The sequence below is a fragment of the Arachis stenosperma genome, chromosome 2, assembly GCF_014773155.1.
Source record: "Arachis stenosperma cultivar V10309 chromosome 2, arast.V10309.gnm1.PFL2, whole genome shotgun sequence".
In the NCBI taxonomy this organism is placed as follows: domain Eukaryota; kingdom Viridiplantae; phylum Streptophyta; class Magnoliopsida; order Fabales; family Fabaceae; genus Arachis; species Arachis stenosperma.
In genome coordinates this window covers 107351393-107372305 of record NC_080378.1, presented here as the reverse complement: position 1 = coordinate 107372305, position 20913 = coordinate 107351393, and the positions used below count along the sequence as shown (strand labels likewise).

The following is a 20913-nucleotide window of genomic DNA, read 5'->3' as shown; positions in this document are numbered from 1 at the left end:
GAAGGTGAGGATCCCTTCTCTGTTCCTCCTGGTATTGTAAAATTGCCCCCATCAAGATGGTGGGAGGTTAGGATCCCCTTCTTTGTTTCTTCTGAGCATATGAGAACGTACCTCCTGGATAAACGCAAGAGTTGTGGTTTCGCCCCACTTGCTCCAGGTTGATTAGTATAGAGGCTCCCCGGGTAGACGTAAGAATTGTGGTTTCGCCCCACTTGCTCCGGGATATGATGAGTTATGTATTAAGGTGCAATGACATGATGAGTAAGTAATGATTAATTATGAAATGTTAATGATGGTATATGAGATACGAGTTTTCCTGGGTAAGAACCGTGGCTTGCCACCATGTGTTCCAGGTTGAATCTCGACACTCTGTTGACCCTACGTCGTAAGGGTGACCGGACACGTATAAATTCCCAGATATGGATAGCCCCCACTGAGTGATTATATGATGATTGAATGTGAACTCTATGCATAGACTCTTGGGGATGCGCGACAGGGGACAGTCTAAGGTTTTCGGACTTATCGGGTTGGCTGAATAACCGGCAGATGGGCCCCATCAGCCATAGGACAGGCATGCATAATATGCATTTGTTTGTATTGATTGCTATGCATTTTCTGGGTATGCCTAATTGATATATATCACCTGCTATCTGTTATACTTGCTATTTGTACTATCTGCTCATTACTTGTGCGTGAACTTGTTTGGTTGCTTGTTTCTGTTGCATTATGAGTGATGGAGGGATGGAGAAAATGAAGGAAATGGGGAAATGGTTTGGTGTTAGGTTAGGATTGAACTTGAGCAAGTTAGGTAAACTTAAAATACCTACCCCTGTTTATGGCTTTTGTTTAGTACTTAAGTTGGATAACTGAATAACGGAGTTCTAGGATTGCCTATGGCATTCTCAGGACCGTATTTATTATACGCGTGGCACTTTTACCATGTTGAGAACCTCCGATTCTCATTCCATATTGTATTGTTATCTTTCAGATGCAGGTCGAGAGGCTCCTCGCTAGGCATTTGGATCCTGGGAAGCGAAGTAGTCATTGAGCGTATTTTGGTTTTCTGTTTGTATATATGTATGTATGTATTTAGCTTACTCTCCAAGTAACTTATGTATGCTATTCCTCTTAGAGGTTGAGGGAGAGATAGGAGTTTACCTTGGTATTTTGATGTATTTTGGGAATACTTATGTATGTTTATATATATATATATATATATATATATATATATATCCTCCGGCCAGCCTTAGTTTCGTAGGTTGAGTCAGGGGCTAGTTATGCTGTTTCTTTGACTTTCCTTTATTCTTCTCTTATCCTTACCATATTCCTATTAGGTTTCTTTGTAAGACTCAGAATTTTTGAAAAATCTTATTGTGAACTAATTTCAATTTATTTATTTATTAAATATTTTAATTTCGGAGATTATTTTATTAAAGCTAACTAAATCAATTTTTGATAATTAAATTAAAATTTTTATCTAATTTTACAATTATTGGATAATTTTTATATTTAAATTATAAAGTTTAGAAATCGTAAAATAATAAGAATTTATATGATTTGATTTAAATAATTGTGATTTAGAAATTAATACTTTAATTTTTATGAATAAAGAAAATTAATTATATTATCTATAGTTATCGAATTAGAATTATTTATTTGAGAATAATTTGTAAATTTATAATTAAATAGTATTTTTAATAAATATTAGTGTTGGATTAAAACATGTTTTCAATTATCCTATTACTCTTAGTTTTATAAAATTGTTATATTACTCATATGAATTTTATCCTAACACTAAATTCCCAAATAAAACCCTAATTTTAATCAAATTAAACTATAACCTCCTTAATTTAACCTAACCACCGTCACTCATCTAACCTAACCACCGCCACTCCCTAACTCAAGCTTAGCTCCATCCCTTCAAAAAAAGAAAGAAAGAAAGAAACGAAGGAAAGAAAAAGGGAAATGGGGAAGGGGAAATTCAGAGAGGAAGGAAGAGAGCGTCGGAGAGGAGCCACCGCCGCACTACTGCCGCGCTACTTAGGACTGTGTCCCGCTCTCTGCCGCGCCGCGCTCAGTGCCGTCGCAGCCATGTCATCGCCACGCACAAGAGGAGGAGAAGGGGAGCGACGGGGAGAAGAGGAAGGGATGATGCCGTGACTGGGCTCGCGGCCATTGCGTTGCAAGAGCTTCCAGTCCCGTTGCCGCCGTTTTCGCTGTCACCCCCAGCTCGCGCCATCACCGCTCGCGAAGAGGGAAAGAGAGACAGAGAGTTCGGGAGCAGATGAGAGAGAAAGGAGACCCGTGCTCAGCCACCGCTGCGCCTCTGCCGCCGAAAAACTCCGCTGCCGCCACTAAGATTCACCATTGGTAAGGGTTTTGAGTTTGGTTTACCTTCGTTTGAGATTCCAAAAATCTTATTGTCTCTACAAGTTGGTTTTAGTCACCGTCGAAGAAGCTTCAGCCACCGTCGTCGATTGTCACTGGGAAATGACCGTCGTGCCTCTAGTTGCCGGAATCACGGACTGGAGAGAAGGGGGCTGCCTCTCCTATTACTGCTGCTTAGTTCTTTCATCGTAAGCGGTCTCTATTTCCAGTTCCATTGGATTCATTTTTGTTTTTGATTCCATTGAGTTTGAATTCTCTATTTCGCTATAACCATGGTCACTGTTGCTGGAATTACGAACGCCACCCTCGGTGCTGATTAGATTAACCACCATAGCTATTCTACATCACCTTCAATTTCCATTATTTCTGTGAGGTCCCGTTCTTGCCGTTGAGGGCCGTTGGGTTTGCAACAACTCTAACTTTTATTTCCCTCTTGATTCGGTGAGTTTTTCTTGTTTTGGAACTTTCGCTATTAGCAATTCGTTATAGTTTATTGAGGATTTTGCAATGTTATTTGCTATTTGATTGAGTTTCGGTTATTTCTTATCGCGATTAGAGTAACTATGGTTGCTGCAAAAGTGGTTTGGAACTGCGGTTGTGGTTGCCGCTGTAATGAGACGGGAAAAAAGGGATTCAATGCGTTTAATTATGCGGATTGCGAATAATTGAGGTAGGGATTTTTCTTAAGATCTAATTTACATCACAGAGTTGTGATAAATAGATATTGATGCAAAAAGATATACTTCTGTGATTATATTTGTCTTGTGGATGTGATGGTTTGTTAAACTGAATAATTGATTGTTTGGTTGCGTGAATGGTATATGGTTGTTGTTAAGAAATCGGTTTGAAATGTTATTTACTTGATTATTATAAAAAGTAAATTTTCTCGATTTTGGAATTTAGTTGGTAATATAAATGAATCGATTTTGGGAATAATTTGAGATATGAAAATAATTTGATTCTGGGTGCGGTTTGACTTTGAGTTGGTCTAATTTTATAGATGATTTAGTATTTGAGCTGGTTTGAAGAGTTTTATTATGGGAATTGGTTTGATTTGAAAACAATTTGATATTGGAACTGGTTCAACTCTGAAAATGTTTGAGATTTGGAAATGGTTGAGAAAAGGTTTGAGGAATATTTGGATGGGACCCGAAAAAGGGTGGCAGTGTCTGAGTTTTAGAGGAGATGCTGCCGAAATTTTATAAAAAAATGGAAGTTTTATTTGAAGTAATTAATTAAAAAAATTTGTTTCTAAACATTATATGTTTTAAGATTGACTTATTTATCAAAGAAAGAATTATATTTTGAATTGGAATTGTTAGTGAATAGAATGGAAAGAAGGATGATGAGGATTTTATTTGAAATATGGTTTTTGAATGAATTTAGAAATGAGATCTGGATTGATAAATGATGATGATGAAGAGAATGATGAGAATGTTGAGATATGGATTGAGAATGATGAAATATGATATTTGAATTATTCATTTGACTTATGAATTTGAAATATCTGAGATACGAGGTTCCCTGGATTAAGTGTCGTGGCTTGCCACCACGTGTATCAGGTTGAAAACTCGATACTTTGTTGACCCTACGACGTAAGTGTGACCGAAAACTATATAAATTCCCAAAAATGTTACACCCATTGAGCAATATTTGATTATTTGAGAAAAAGCTATGCATAGACTCTTAGGGATGCACGTCGAGAGACAGTCTAAGGACAATTCAGACTTGTCGGGTTGGCTGGATAACCGACAGATGAGCCTCACCAGCCATAGGACAAGCATGCATCATATGCATCTGTATGCTTTGCTTGGTTTGAATTTGTTTTGGTTTGCCTAATTGCTAAACTGTTCTTAACTGCTACTTGAACTATTTGCTGTAACTGCTACCTACTTGTGCTTTTCTTGTCTGTCTTGTCTGTGTTTGTTCTGGCGTGCTACATTTGAGAATGAAGTTTGGTGCTGAATTAATGATTGTGTTGTTTGATTGTGTGGTTAGCTTCTGATTGAGATTTTCTTATAAGAAATGAAAGGTTTCGGATTTCTGAAAGATTAAACATTGTTTCTTTGAAAAGGTTTTGAACGATTTTCTATTGGTTTTTAAAAGATTCATAAGGCATTGATAATCACTGAGCTTGAAAACAGTTTTCTTATTAAATATCTTCTTATGACAACTTTGAAACTCTGTGGTGAGACCGTGTGGTTAGGTTCTCACCCCCCTACAACTTTACCTTTTCGGGAACCGGATGAAGAAGAGTTATACTGTGTTTGGTTTATAAGTTGTTGTATTAATTATTATATTATTTTCTTTCCTCGTCTTTGTTATTACAAGTTTGTAAGAGAGATATGAATTGTATGTTTTATATATATGCTATATTATGAGTTATTATGTAAGGAGTCTTGTATATGAATCTATGCTTGTTTGTATTTTTCTTAAGATAAAGTGTTAATTCCGGTTTTCAAAGAAATCAGCGATACAGTGGCGAGTCACAGGCTCCTATTTTAGTATTTAGTATGTAAAGTAGTCGTAATACTTCTTGCTATCAGAGTGGCACAGCCGGAAGCGTGACTTTTGATAGTAAGGGTGTTACATTATTCTTAGCACGCAAGTAATCCGTTCCGTTGAGCGTTGCGCTTTTCATTTTGCGATTTTTGCTTACGTGTTTCGTTCTAAGACTCTTAGTATATTATTCCCTTCTCTATTATGTATTTATTTTGCTGAGTAGAGGTTCGTAACACCACACTATCTCTATTCTACGACTTAAGCATAAAACTTTGCGTAGTAGGGTGTTACAATACCATGGTTCTGATACCATGTTAGAAAGGTAAGAGAGAGAGCAATAGAGAAAGAATTTGTGTGTATTCAAGTTGTACAGAATGATAAATATAGAAGATTATTTATAGATGCTAAGAGAATTGAAATAATAAAGATGTAATATCCTATAATTAATATTCAGATATATTAAATAATTATAATGAATGCTAATTGATTCTAATATATTCTAACAGTTGTAAATTTATTATTATATTTTATTTTATATACAAAAAATGGATGTTCATTTTACATACAAAAAGGATGGTTATTCTTGTTGCAAATCCAGTAAAAGACTGATTGGGCAACAATGACAATGATAAAGTTTTTAGGAGAGGCAGCAGCGATGAATGATTAAAAATTAAAAAAAGTAAAGTAAAAGAATTTTTTGTTATCTAATTGAAATAAAAATTTTTTTAGTAGGCCAAAAAATCAGCCAATTATTCACGTTATTTAAATTTTTTGTTATCTACCTACCAGAGCCAATAATTTTATTGCACTTTTATGGGTAAAACCATGTATCATTCGGAAATTGATTAAATTTTGGTTTAACATTCAATTGTTATATTTTATAGTATTTTTTAAAAATTTATTAGGACTAGGACAATATATTTTTTGTATATTGATAATATAATATACTCTTCAAATATTGTATATTTAACATTAAATTATACGATATCTCTATATATTATATATTTAAATATTAAAAATATAATACACTTAAATATTAAAAATATAATACACTCTTGTGAATTATCTCACTTTAAAAATTTTTAAAAATATCATAAAATAAAATTTAATAATTAAATATTACTCTAAAATTTGATTAATGGCTAAAAAAGTTAGCCGATGATAACTTATAGTATGTCAATTTCACACGTTGAAGAAGTTCTCACTTCTCGGAAAGTCATTTTTATAAGAGAGGACTACAAAATCTCATGGTCAAAAGTTCCAGCCATCGTTATCCGTATGTTTTTTGTTATTTGTACTTTCTCTATTTTTTTTTTAGATTTTTTGAGAGAGAGGGATATAGGCAATAAAATTCTAAAGTGACAAATAAAAAAAATTATAAATCTAAATTTTGTTCTTAATTTTGTTTAAATATCAAAATATGCATTTAAAAACAAAATTAAAAAAAATACAATAGATAGATATATATAACGGAGTACGATAAATAAATATGTAAACATCATGCCATATTGAATGTCCCTTTGTGAACTAACTAACTGACTTACGTAAACAAAGGGATCTATCATGGAAAAATTGACATTTGATGCATACTTACTAATATAATATGCTTACAAATTAAAGTACGTACGTAACGTAAGGAATTACGAATGGAAGCGATCAGAGGGCTCTTTCGGAATTTCACATAGTCAAGAGTCCCCGTCCTTATCCTTCAATTCACCAACACATATATAGACACAGATAAGGACAAGTTTTTCTTAGACACATAAGAAAACTAAAGAGAACCAATTATTAGTACCTACCCTTTTTTATACATTATTGAGATGGAAAATGAAAAGAAGAAAAATTCATGATTGGTAGGCTGGTTGTTTTAGTTATATACCTATATTTTATAACTGGAAGTTTTTGTTATGTTATTATATTAAGTTTATTTCTGAAGAAAATACAAATAAATTAAGTGTTGACACAACAACATAACTGAAATTTAATAAATTATCTCAGCTCAAAAATATTATTATTCATATTAACACCGTTTCTTGTCAAGTTATACTTAATTAGTCTATATTTCAAAACTTAAATGTTCAAATGATATCATTAATTCCGCAACTAACTAATTACTAAATTCTGCAATTTAATTTGAGATGTTAGTGTCAGAAAAATATTTTTCTTACAATAAATATTTTCAATATTCGAAAAAAAATATAATTATTATTAATTAATTATATATTTAAATTATTTTTTAATTAATAAAATAAAGAGAATATGTGTTTAATTATTAAGACGAGTATAGACGTAGCGAATTGTTGGTGTTATAACTTAGAAGTGGTTTAGCTAAGACTAAACTCTTCTATTTCATTTTTTCAGCAAAAGGTCCGGAAAAACCAGGGAATAACAAATTAACAAGTTTCTATTACAATAATATGTCAAAGATCGTAATTTGAATTTTTCAAAAATCTCAGTCCAGCAGAACTGTAATGCGTTCCAGCCAGTTGGAAGTCATCCCATGCTTCTTCCAAATTCATGATTGTTCTGCTTTAATTAACAGATTATTCATATACGAATATATTTACTTTCGAAAAATGTTTGGACTAATATTTTTTTATTAATATTAGTTAATATTTTAAATTATTTTTTATAATTTTAAAATTTAATTAATTTTATATTTTTAAATATTATTTTTTAAAATTATTTTTTTAAAAATTTAAACTGAAAAAAAGATACGCATAAATAATTTATTTTTAATATACTACTACAACAAAAATATTTTTAGTGACAATACATACATTATGTGTATTATTTAATTTATGTTTTTGTAACCATGGTATATTTATCGTTATTATTATATGTTATAATGATAATTATATATTTTTTACGGCAAATAAAAAAGTATTTATTTGTAATTATATAATTAATGCTAAAATTTTTTAGCAACAAAGCATAAAATAACTAATATATAATTATTAGTAAATATATTAGCGACTATTTTTATTACCGTGAAAAATAAAATAAATAGTTATTAAAAATAATTTTTTAGTAGTGACATATTTTTTTAAGTAAGTTTTTTTTTGGATTTGTTTAAATTTTTTTACATAGGCATTTTTTTCTTTTTATTTGTTATATACTATTTTTTTTTCTCTTGGAGAATAACAAATCATCGAACTCTAAATCTTTCGATTATTGAAGTTTGAACATTTCGATAGAAATTCTGATCATGTCATAATATCATTTTTCCTAAAATTCAAATTGAGAGGAAAAGACATATATATGCATATTTCTATCTTTAACAAATATTACGTTTAAAAATAATACATTTAATTTGTTGGTCAATTATTAGTCTAAAATAATAAATTTTGTTAGTCATGTAGCATTATTTTTTATTGGTTTTCTATTTAAAATATATCTGTTAAAAGTTTGTATAAACAATAACTTGTTCAAAATGCAACCTCAAATTTATTTCTACAAATAAGTATTCCAATCTATGTATACTTTTATCCCTTTTTATATATCCTCCCTTCTACCAAGAAGAAAAACGAACAAAAAATAGTTTAAGATTCGAACTTTCAATTCCTATATTGGGTCCTGTTTGAATATATTATCTTAAATATAGAAATTTATTGTTATTAGTACCAACTATATATAAATATGGCTCATTTAGACCGGTTTAGTTTGTGAATTTTTTTTATTTTTGCATTTTTAATACATAAAAAAACATGCAATTTTATCTTCAATTTTACTCTTTTTTTAAAAAAAAAATCCTACTAAACAATTCCTTACTTGGATAATTAAGTATGAAAAAAAAATACTGAATTAATTAATCATTTGATATATAAATATATAATAAAACACTGCATTTCCTAGCTAGGTTACTAATCGCGTACGTCCACAAAGTGTATCTACTCTACCCTAAGTCCCTAATTATATTTTATTTTTTATTTTCTCATGTTGTAGCCTAGGCAAACAAGTTAAATTAAATGAAATATGTACTCCAAAGTAACCAATGTGCTATATTGTCATCCTAGTTGACAAGCAAAATCTAATACAGTTAGCTAGCTATAGCCTCCAACAAAGAACACACGCAATAACAAACAAAGAATGAGAATAATTATTGACGCGTTTCAAATAATGTGTGTTGGCTGCTTACTAAATAAAATTGAAGGTCAACATGTGCTCCATGCAAATTGAAAGTCAAATAACTCCACCAATCATATCAACCATATTGCTACCATCCAACTTACATATAGATATATTGTTTGAGAATTTTCACTAAAACTAATACACAATTTGTTTGTTTCATTTCTTTTTAAGAGTATAATTTGAATGTATTGAAAATTTTATTTTTAAAAAAAAATAAATGTAGACTTAATTAATTAGTTTATCTATATAATATATAATATCTTATTTAATTAATTTGTAATGTTTAGAAAGTAAACTCAGTTTATTAATTAAAGATACGGATAGAAAGAAGCAAAAACAAAAGGGAATTGAAAAAGTACAAAGCTTGTGGCTCCCCATGATTACATTCCCCACAATTTCAAACAATCTTTCATATATGTTCTTCTATATAGAGGCATCCCATAAACACAAGTAACACCATCCAATTCTCTTCAATCAAAACACAAATTATCAAAACCCATTTTCTCTTATATACATCATCCCTTCTTCATTCAATTTTCAAGTACATCAAATTATACTCCACTTAATTAAGAGTTTAATTAAGGGCATTATTGTTAAGTATTGAAGGCTAGCTATACTAACAATATTGTTAATAACCATGTCACCTTTTCATTCCCTTGTAATACTCTTGATTCCTTTCCTACTTTCCTCCATTGTTACTTCATATTCAAATAATGATCTTAAACTTTGGTGTGGCCAAACACCTAATCCTCAACCATGTGAGTATCTCTTGAGCAAAAACCCTAATCACTTGCACAAACCCATTAAGCAAAAATCTGATTTTCTCAAGCTTTCATTGCAACTTGCTCAAGAGAGAGCACTCATAGGACATGCAAACACTCTTTCACTTGGATCAAAGTGCCGCAACCAACTTGAAAGAGTTGCATGGAATGATTGTGTAGAGCTCTATGAACAAACCATTCAAAAGCTCAACAAAACCCTAGACCCTAACACCAAATGCTCCCAAGTTGATGCTCAAACATGGCTTAGCACTGCTCTCACAAACCTTGAGACATGCAAAGCTGGCTTCTATGAACTTGGTGTTCAAGACTATGTCCTTACTCTAATGTCCAACAATGTTACTAAGTTGCTAAGCAACACTTTGGCTCTTAACAACAATGGTGAATCTCATCAAGAACCAAGTTACAAAGATGGATTCCCAACATGGGTCAAGCCCGGTGATAGAAAATTGTTGCAAGCATCTTCTCCGGCTTCTAGGGCTAATGTAGTGGTGGCTAAAGATGGATCTGGAAAATACACCACAGTGAGTGCTGCCATAAATGCTGCACCAAAGAATAACAATGGAAGGTATGTGATATATGTGAAGGGTGGGATATACAATGAGCAAGTTGAAATAAAGACAAAGAATATAATGTTGGTCGGAGATGGTATTGGAAAAACCATAATCACAGGTAGCAAAAGTGTTGGAGGTGGCACTACAACCTTTCGTTCAGCCACAGTTGGTAAGTTTTAATTTTTTTTTTATTTTTTTTCTTAATCATAAAACTACTTCTCCTAAAATTTAAGTTTAGAAAAAAAAAACATAAATAATTATATATCTCTAGTTAATATATTTTTTTTTTCATACAAGAACATCTTTTAGGTTTATATAAATTTTTTGCTTAGAGTTTTTTTATTTATTTTATATTATAATTTTTTATTTAATTAATTAATAAAAATTAATAAAAATTATAAAAACTCTAATATTATACGAGGACACCAATCCTACTAAATTGAATATCTCAGATAAAATAGAATAATATTACTTTACTTATAAAGTATTGTGATGATTTGACTAATAAAAAATAATATTTGATTAATTAATATTTGAGTTAAATTTGACTAATTAAAAAAAACTATATTTTATACGTCATGTTTTCACTTAGTTATGCCATACATTTTTGTGGAATAAAACTACTATATTTCTGCACTTAAATTTATTTTTTGCAATTTATGAAAAAATTAGAAAATTAAACTTACGAATGATAGAGTTCGATATCCATATTTAACTAAAAATAAATCATTTTGCAGCGGTTGTTGGAGATGGATTTATTGCTCAAGATATTACATTCAGGAACACCGCTGGTGCAAAAAATCATCAAGCTGTTGCACTGCGTTCTGGATCAGATTTATCAGTTTTTTACAGATGTAGTTTTGAAGGTTATCAAGACACACTATATGTTCATTCTGAGAGACAATTCTACAAGAATTGCAACATTTATGGAACCGTTGACTTTATATTTGGCAACGCTGCTGTTGTGTTCCAAAACTGTAACATATTTGCAAGAAACCCTCCAAACAAAGTAAACACAATCACAGCACAAGGAAGAACCGATCCAAACCAAAACACTGGCATTTCCATTCACGATTGTAGGGTTACAGCTGCTTCAGATTTGAAACCGGTTCAAAGTTCAGTGAGAACTTATCTTGGAAGACCATGGAAAGAGTATTCAAGAACCGTGTTTATGAAGAGTTTTCTTGATGGGTTGGTTCAACCGGCCGGTTGGATGGAATGGAGTGGTAACTTTGCTTTGAACACGCTTTATTATGGAGAGTATATGAATAATGGACCCGGTTCATCGACTTCAAACCGGGTTAAATGGCGTGGTTATCGTGTTATTAAGACTGCTGCTGAAGCATCGAAATTTACGGTTGGGAATTTCATTGCTGGAAACTCATGGTTACCAGCTACCAAAGTGCCTTTCACCTCAAATCTCTAAGCATTGTTATGTGTATATATATGCATTTCTTGATTTGTTGATTTACTTTCATTTCCTTTATTTTCTTAATTTAATTTGTTGGAATAATAATGTTTGACATTGTACAATTGGTAGATAAATAGGTTTTGCTTTGTTGTGGTGTTACTTTCATTTAATTTGTTGTTGTTGGTGTTGCATTGAGGATACAAATATTCGTTAATTGTAATATGTGAAGATTATATAAATTGGATAATGGATTCTTCTTCTTCTTAGCTTATTCTTCCTTTCTTTTTTTTTTTTTTGGGTTATCATTTACAAGAAGGGTCAAATACTCAAATATGTGTGCTAGGCTAAATTGATTCTATTTTGTTGAACATGGAAAACCTTTCCTCTTTAATTATGACCCGAATTTAAAATGTTAAAAACAGTACCTCTTTAACATATTACTTTTTATCCAATAATAAGCAAAGTCATGCTTAAATTGATACATTTGATTTTTCTCGGCGGCCATGACAATCTTGGGTTGTACGACAGACGTAACCTGTACGAAGGGAGTGTCTCTGTTTTACGAGACGTGATAGACGTATAAAAATAATACATTTGTGTGTTTCCTGTACATCACGAATAATGATATTGAGAGGAAAAAATTGTCGACGTGGAAGAAGGGCTGCACAATTGGTACGATATAAAACTACAGGAACGACGCAAATTACGCGACGATACTGCTGAGCGTTTGCAGTGCACACGTCGACGTGAATTATGGGCGACGGCGGCTGTTGTTTGTGGCGGCGTGGGATCAATAAAAGAAGAAGAGATTAGATGGTGGAAAAGGAAGCCATTTTTGGAGTTTACGTATAACTGTTACAAATTCTTATTTATTTTAAATTTTAAATTGGTAATTATTAAAAATTAATTATTTAATTTTAATTTTAATAATATATATATATATATATATATATATATATATATATATATATATATATATATGACTCGTGTATGAAACATACATTCTCGTATTTTTATGTACATTATTTTTAGTTATGTATGAAACATTTATTCCTCTTATCGATGTATGTGTCTTGGTCGTTGACTTGGTCTAATCTCCAAAGTCATCAACCTTAGCTTCCTTAGGCCCATAAAATACGGGCCAATCTACTGCTCATGATCCTTAGGCCGTGCAGCCTAAACTGAAAACATGAGGGTTTAGCTAAAAAATAAAGTTTAGCCATTTGAGTTTAATTGCCAGTTAAAAATATTATTAGTGAACCAATTTGGGTTGGTTTAGTGGTTAGTTCACTAGTCTGCTTAAGTAAGTGTCGGCGGTTTGAAACCGCCTTGTGCATACAGCAACCCATTGGCCAGCGGCAAATCCTTAAATGGAGCTCAGTACCGCGACGGATTAGTCCTTGACCTGTCGGGTTGAGGGATACCGTAGGAAATAAAAAAAAAAATACTATTAGTGCAAAGTTTAAGTCTAACTATAAATGCATTGAATGTATTTTTCTAAAGTAATTTTTTTTAATCTTAAGAGATCTATATTATTTCTATGGGATCTAAATTCAGTCAAAATAAACTAATATATATATATATAATTATTTTGTTAGTCTCTATAATTTCACTAAGTTTGTAATTAGATTTTTACATTTTTTTCAGTTTTAATTTAATTTTTACACAGCTTTTAATTTTGTAAGTAGATTTTTTTTTAGTGTAAAACATATTGGAATTAAATGAATATTTTTTTACGAATTGAAGATATCGATAATAAAGAACCTAATTAGATCTTTGACTACATATTTTTTTAGAGAAATATTATATTAATTTTAATATTTTTGACATGAAAAAAATTTAATTACAAAATTAAAAGTAGCATAAAAACTCAATTAAAAATAAAAAAATATAAAAATCTAATTATAAATTTAATAAAATTATAGAAACTAATAAAATAATTAAACTTTTACTAAACAAGTGATATATATATATATATATATATATATATATATATATATATATATATATCATGATCCCATCACTTTTTCTAAAAGTTTAAGCTGATGAAAAGTATTATAAAATCACTCATTCCAAAAATTTAAACTGATAAGATAATACAACATTAATAATTATATCTCTAATAGAAAAAATAATATAAATTATTATATCTCTAATAATTCTATATGTATATATAGGATTTTACTAAAAAAGTAAACTATGTCATGATACTATTGTTTTAAAAAACCTAAGCTAACAGACGGAGACAACATCAATAGTTATGATTTTAACAACTCCAAAAAAAGATATAGTTTCTCTTCTCCTTAATTATTGCTATCTTTTCCCTTTTATGTATAGATATGAAAACAGTTGTACGTATTTTAAGTTACACATTGTTTTCGTTTTTGTTTTTATTTTATTATGTTATAAAATCTTTCTGTTAATTAGAATATATGCGAGGTCTTGTCTTCAATGACCAACCACAATGAAGAAGGTACATACATTTGGTACGCATCAATATAGTTTCTCTATAAAATCAAAGATGACGGAGATGATGATGGATATGTAATATATAAAAGAATATTATATATAAATCTTAATAATTATTATTGTGTCTGTGTAATTTTCATACCTCTTTATTTATAGGTGAAAATTCAAATGCAGTTAATTTTATGTGAAGTTAATAATTGAGAGTTATTAGATAATTTGACTGATTTGACTAAATTTTCATCTAACGGTTCTCAGTTATCAATTTTACGTGAAATCGACTGCACCTTAATTTTCACCTTACTCATAACATAAAAGTAATATAAGAATTAATTGATCATAAATAAAGAGCTGCTCTTTCAGAGTAGGACTGCTTGAATTTTGCATGGCAGATTTATCTAATATTATTGTTACAAATCATAGTAAAAACAAAATTTAAATAAAAAAACAGCTTTTCTGTTTGGAACAGTTTTTCGGACTTTAGTTACGGTTATAACCGTGGCTAAAATGTCTGTTTTCTTGTATAATTATCTTGGTACATGCTATAGTATTTATTATTATAATTGTAATTTCGGTGATTATATCATTTTAATAATATTTAAAATATGTTATTAAAATTAAAATAATATTTTTTAATTAGAAAATATAAAATATTACAAAAATATAAAAGCCTATAAATTTAAGTCTAGCAACAATTTTTAAGTATTGTCAAATTAAAATTGTATATCGATAGTATCCTCGTTATTAATAATAATTTATCCGACATTATAACTTGTTGACAATATTCATTTCATAAAATATAATTAAAGAAAATACATTCCGTTTGTGATGTGATTCACAATATATCCCAAATCCGAAAGTCAGAAATGTAATAGTGACTTAATGAGTTTACAAATGAAGCCATGTGTAAGCAAGTTAAGCAAAGTAAACAAACTATTATAAAACTTAATGGATCAATACGGATAAGGTACAGTGAGGTGTTCCTAATACACTCTATAAAATAAGTGATTCAGTATTATATTAAGATGTTGATGAAATTAAGATGTTGATGAAATGCGGGAATAATTAAAGTTCCAATCAATAAATTGATAGAGTAATTGATTTAATAGTTTAGTAATTTAATTGAGGTTAAATTAATTAAATTGGTTTAATTAAATATATAATAAAATTATTAAAAATTTAACATATTATTTTAAATATTTAAATTTAATAAATTATTTATAATTTATTATTAAAAATTTATAATCAATGTTAAACATAAAAAATTTATAACTTAAAATAAATTCTCAAACAAATAATTGGATTAAAAAAAAAAGAGAATTTCTTGTATAAATGAATTTACTATTTTTTTAAGTGACATTTTAGATTTCACTCTTTTTTCATTTCATACAATAAGAAATACAAAAATGTGATGTGAAGCGCACCCGTTAACATGTTTTAACAAACACAAACAATCAAGATGAGACTCTTAATATTTGAAGCACAAAAGGGTGATTACTATAACAATGCACCAAAAGAGCTTAGTCAAACGGAAGACATATTCGTCATTAATTATTTTATTCTTTAATTTTTTCTTATTTTAGCTCTTTTCAGAAATTACTATAACAACATATATCGTTTTGTATTTGTTCCATCTACAAAATACCACCAACAACAATACAAATTACATAAGTAAAATAAAACTCCAGCCAACAAAAAATACACATTCTCCATAATTAATCAAATTGAACCTATCACTATTTTTTACAATTATATCAATCAAAATCTATTTTGTTCAACAACCAAAATTCAAAATCTAAAATAGTATAATACATCAATTTAAAAATTAAAATCATTATAATTAACAATTAAAAAAAGTTAAATTAAATTACTGAAGAATTCAAGCAAAACATGCAGAAGAAGAGAGAATTGAATATCAGAATAATATAATCAAAAGATCATAATAACATAACCAACCTGTGTAATTCCACAACGGTAGAAGAGGGACGCTCATATTTTGCATGACGAGGATAGAGACGACAACGCGACGACAACAGGGATAGAGACGCCAATAGCAGTTCTGAACCAACTTTCTGGTGACGCGACGAGAAGAGCAAACCTTTGAATTGTCATCGCTAGCGCTATTAGTGGTGGGGCTAATGGTGACTGCTTTGCTTTGGTAATTTCCTCTGATAGAGTTAGAGTTTTTCAAAAGAAAATTTTGCATTTGAGAGAAAAAAACAAGGAAAGGTGCAGGCTGCGTGTTAGGCTTCGGTTGATTTTTTTTTTGCAATAAAACAACACCATTTTTAAGGATAGGATTGCGAACCAAACTTTTAAAAAATTTGGACGGTTCGGTTTACTGATCAACTGTCAATTCGGTCAATTTTTTACAAAATAATTTTAGAAGTCAATTGAACTGACCAAAGAATCGATTTCTAATTAATCCAATCGAACTGGTGGATTGAATTTTCAGAACTTTGATAATAATAACCTTGTTTTTGAAACGTTTTAAATAATACATAATATATATTATCGTACATGAGTATGATATCCTCAAGTTGTTGGTCAAGAGTTATTTAAAAAAAAAGCAAACTGATTTATATATAGTTTGTCTTATTTGTCTTCAATTGTTTCATCAGCATATGGAATTAGATTACGATTTACATGTATTATATATTAATGGTGGCTGGCACATAGTCTCTTTCAAAGATTGATAAATTACCATATTTAATTTCCGAAGTTAAGTAATTATATATGCCTTTTTGGATATCCGAAGTTAAGTAATTATGCCTTTTCGGACGTATCCAGCAACAATATTTATAGTTTTAGTTGACAGATTCTTTAAAATCTTTTGGTTTAAAGCTTAAATTTCTCTCGGGTATATTTGAAAGTTACGTAAAAGAATATTTTAGTTTTTAATATTTGAATGTCTTAATTTTGTTTTTAACATTTGAAATGTTATATATTTTTTTAAACAGTTTATTTTATTTTATTTTAGTTTTCAGATCAAAATTAAACTCTTTTTTTCCAAAGTACTTTTTTTCTTTCTATCACTATTAAAAAATTACTTTTAGCATCTATTTATTTTTTTTAGCGGCAATAAAATTTTTTCGACAAATTAGATATTAACTATCTTATGCTTTGTCGCTAAAAAATTTTAGCATCAATTATATAATTGCCGATAAAAATCTTATTAATAATCGCAAAAAATATATAATTATCATTATAACATATAATAATATTGAGAATTATATAATTATGCTAAGACATATAATGACCATTAAGTTATTGTCATTAAAAATTTGCCATTAAAAATAATTTTTGTTGTAGTATGTTATTATCTTATGTTTTTATTATTCTGTCACTTTTACTCTCTTAGGGTATATTTAGTTGAAAAAAAGTAAAAAAAAAATAGAGAGGAGGAGAGAAAAATTATAATTTTTTTTGTGTAATTTATAAAAAAATTTACAATTTCTCTTTCTTCCTTTCTATTTCTCTTCTGCCTCTTTTCAACCAAACATAGCTTTAATCACTGCAATTATCAGTATAACTACTATAATTATGATTTTTGTCGCTACTTGAATAAAATCATGATAGAAAAAAGGAAACTTTTGAAAAAAAATTGATCAAAAAACTAAAATAAGACAAAATAAGATATTTAGGATAAAATTAGAACATTTTAAGTATTAAAATGAAACCAAAGTTTAGTTTAAACGTTGATAACTAAAATAAAATTTTATCTTTAAAATTTTAATTTTAGCCAAAATATCTACTTCGAGTTCACATATTATTAAAATAATTATCTTGGTCAAATATAATAACAAATTAGCAATTTTTCTCTTTAAATTTCAAATTAACAAACTCTTACATAAAATAATAAAGATGTTGGAGAAGTATTATTCATCAAATTTAATCTCAACATTGTGATGATGCATACAAATAATGGATAAACTGATTTGAGTGTACTAAACTTTCAAAATAATATAATATATGAAAGTGGTCTAAGAGAATATGAAATATAATTTGTTGTCTAGCATGTTATTTAAAGATTCTAAACAACTATATATTTTTTTTGCTATTTAAACAACTACAAATTGACCAAATATTATATCATGTTTAATTTGCAGAAATTTAATATATATAATGGTACTGCAAACCCATTATTGTGTAGCTAATGTATCAAGGTTGAGTAAATGTGCAAGGCTTGGCCTTTTTAATAGTTTTTTTATTAGGTCATGACAAAATACAAGTTTTTTATGAAGTAATAATGAATTTATGGCTCTATTATTATTAGTTGTATTGAAATAATACAATCATGGATTAAGTTCTTCCATAGCTTCATTTTAATTTGTTGAACGTCAACTTTGTACTACTATATATTAATAATATATGATACATACCTAATATGCTTTATTAGTGTATATATATAAATATAAAATGTATATACACAACACAACCCAAGTTGTGGGGTTGATAATATTGTTCTTATCCTTTTGGTGTGGTGATATATATGCAAGTTGAAGTTCAAAAAAACCGTTTGTTAGGTATTAGACTATGGTATGCTTTTGATGCAATGATAATATTAATATGTTATTTGTTTAGAAAAAGTTGCTTATAATTTATCATTCATCTTAATTAATTGCCAAAGCATATAATCAAGCTTTGTTTAATTAAGAAATTAAGGGAACCGAAGAGAGAATATGGTTTTGATACTACGATTTCAGTTAATGTGATTAATTTATTCAATTAAATGGGTTTGTTAGATTAATGATTAATTACGTATAACCTGATTGAAAAATGGAGGCTATATGTAATTGAAATTAGTACTTTGTGAATTTAGTCAGTAAGTTCACACTACTGTTCATAACTTTCTCAAAAAAAAAAGGTAATCAAGATTGAACTGAATTGTTGATATCAATTATCAACTCATATTAGCAATGATAATACGGTTAGTAAATTAAAAAAAAATCATGACTTGTATAACAATCACTTAAACGACGAATATATATATATATAAGTCATATATAACCCGATGGTGGCTAAATAATTCAAAGTGTTTCAATGATGACGTTTAAGAGGCTCAATAACTCAACATGAAAATTCAAAACTGGAATTTTTGTTGAAACTTAAAAGGGACAGTTACATGTTTTTTCAAAAGTTTTCTTGGAATCAAATGTTGGAAATCCTTATAATATTAAGAAATTAGTTTGTCTAGATTTCAATCGATGACACATCTATATATGGGTCCATGAAAGGATGCTTCTTCACTTGGTTTTAAAATTTCATCTTATGATCAATTAATTGATTACATTATTATGTTAATCTGTTAATATTTCACCATCACCTACAGCTGCATATATGCCTTACAAGTTTATCAAAGTTGCTACAATTTCGTACGTATATTAGAAAAACTAAAGATAAGATCTAAAAATCATAGTTATAAAACCTAATTCGAACCAGTTAGGTTGGCCAAAAATGATAATGTTAGAAGACAAAAAAATATAGTCAAAACTTATTTTATTTAATATTTATTAATTGTTGTAATAATTAATAATATTAAATAAAATAAGTTCTAACTATTTTTTACTAATTTATCTTGGTTATCAAATATTTTCGAGTCGAAAAATAAGATTTCATACCTATTCGATATAAGACCAAAGACCATTTTACGAATGAATCAATAAGAACCAATCAAACTCAACAAAAATCAGTCAAATCTAGTAAAAACCAATCCAAACAAACAGTGAATCATCACACAAACACATTATACAAAAAATTATTACTCACAACATATATTTTTCATCTATTATTATATTTTTTAAATCTCTTTTCAATAAATACTTAAAATGTAAAAGTTTAATTTGATACAAAAATACAAAACAAGATTATGAAAAGAAGAAGAAAATGATAAAATTTTATATAATTATTTAATTATAATAGAGTCAACTAATTTAACTAATGATCTAATGGTTGAACTAATACTTCATTACAATAAAAATTATATTTTTAGTAATAATACCATAATTGTTATTATATGTCTTATTTGATTTATATTTTTATGTTAATTATATATTTATTTTTATTATCATATGTTATAATAGTAACTATATATTTTTTATAACTATTAAAAAAATTTTACCGATAATTTTATAATTATCGCTAAAATATTTTACCAACAAATTATAAGACAACTAATGTTTAATTGTCAGTAAATATATTTACGACTATTTTTATTGTCGTTAAAATAAAATAAATAGCTGTTAAAAATAATTTTTTTAATAGTGACTCAATAATCTGAGCATTTAGATTATCGATTTATTTTGATAACTATACTAAAAATCAAGACCATTACCTTCTTTTTAAAGGACATACAGCAGCTTATTTAGTTTCAAATAAATCCATTGAAGTCAATGATCATTTATATGTTCGTCATATCATGTCCTAAACTGAATACCTGTAACTTGATCAACACGGACAACATTGCAGGTTCTGTTTAAATATACAAATGGATATGGTATAATTGGTTTTCCTTTTTTTCCATAAAGGGAAAAATGAAAAATACATCAACTTCAACCATACTCTTTTTTTTTTTTTTTTAGAAATCTAAGAAACTTAGGAATATGAATAATTTAGAAATTATATGAGTTTGTCTTTTGCCAACTTATCAATATATTCATTGACTTTATATTAATGATTCTAC

The 20913-nt window shown here is 28.5% G+C and overlaps 1 protein-coding gene across 1 annotated transcript; it reads left to right on the top strand.

Moving 5' to 3' along the window:
• The first annotated feature begins 9509 nt into the window (after positions 1–9509).
• On the top strand, positions 9510–11942 carry LOC130961585 (pectinesterase 2-like). Its single transcript, XM_057887542.1, has 2 exons — positions 9510–10523; positions 11092–11942. The coding sequence occupies exons 1-2, from the start codon at positions 9659–9661 to the stop codon at positions 11778–11780; spliced, it is 1554 nt and encodes a 517-aa protein (XP_057743525.1). The 5' UTR covers positions 9510–9658; the 3' UTR covers positions 11781–11942.
• Positions 11943–20913: the final 8971 nt, after the last annotated feature.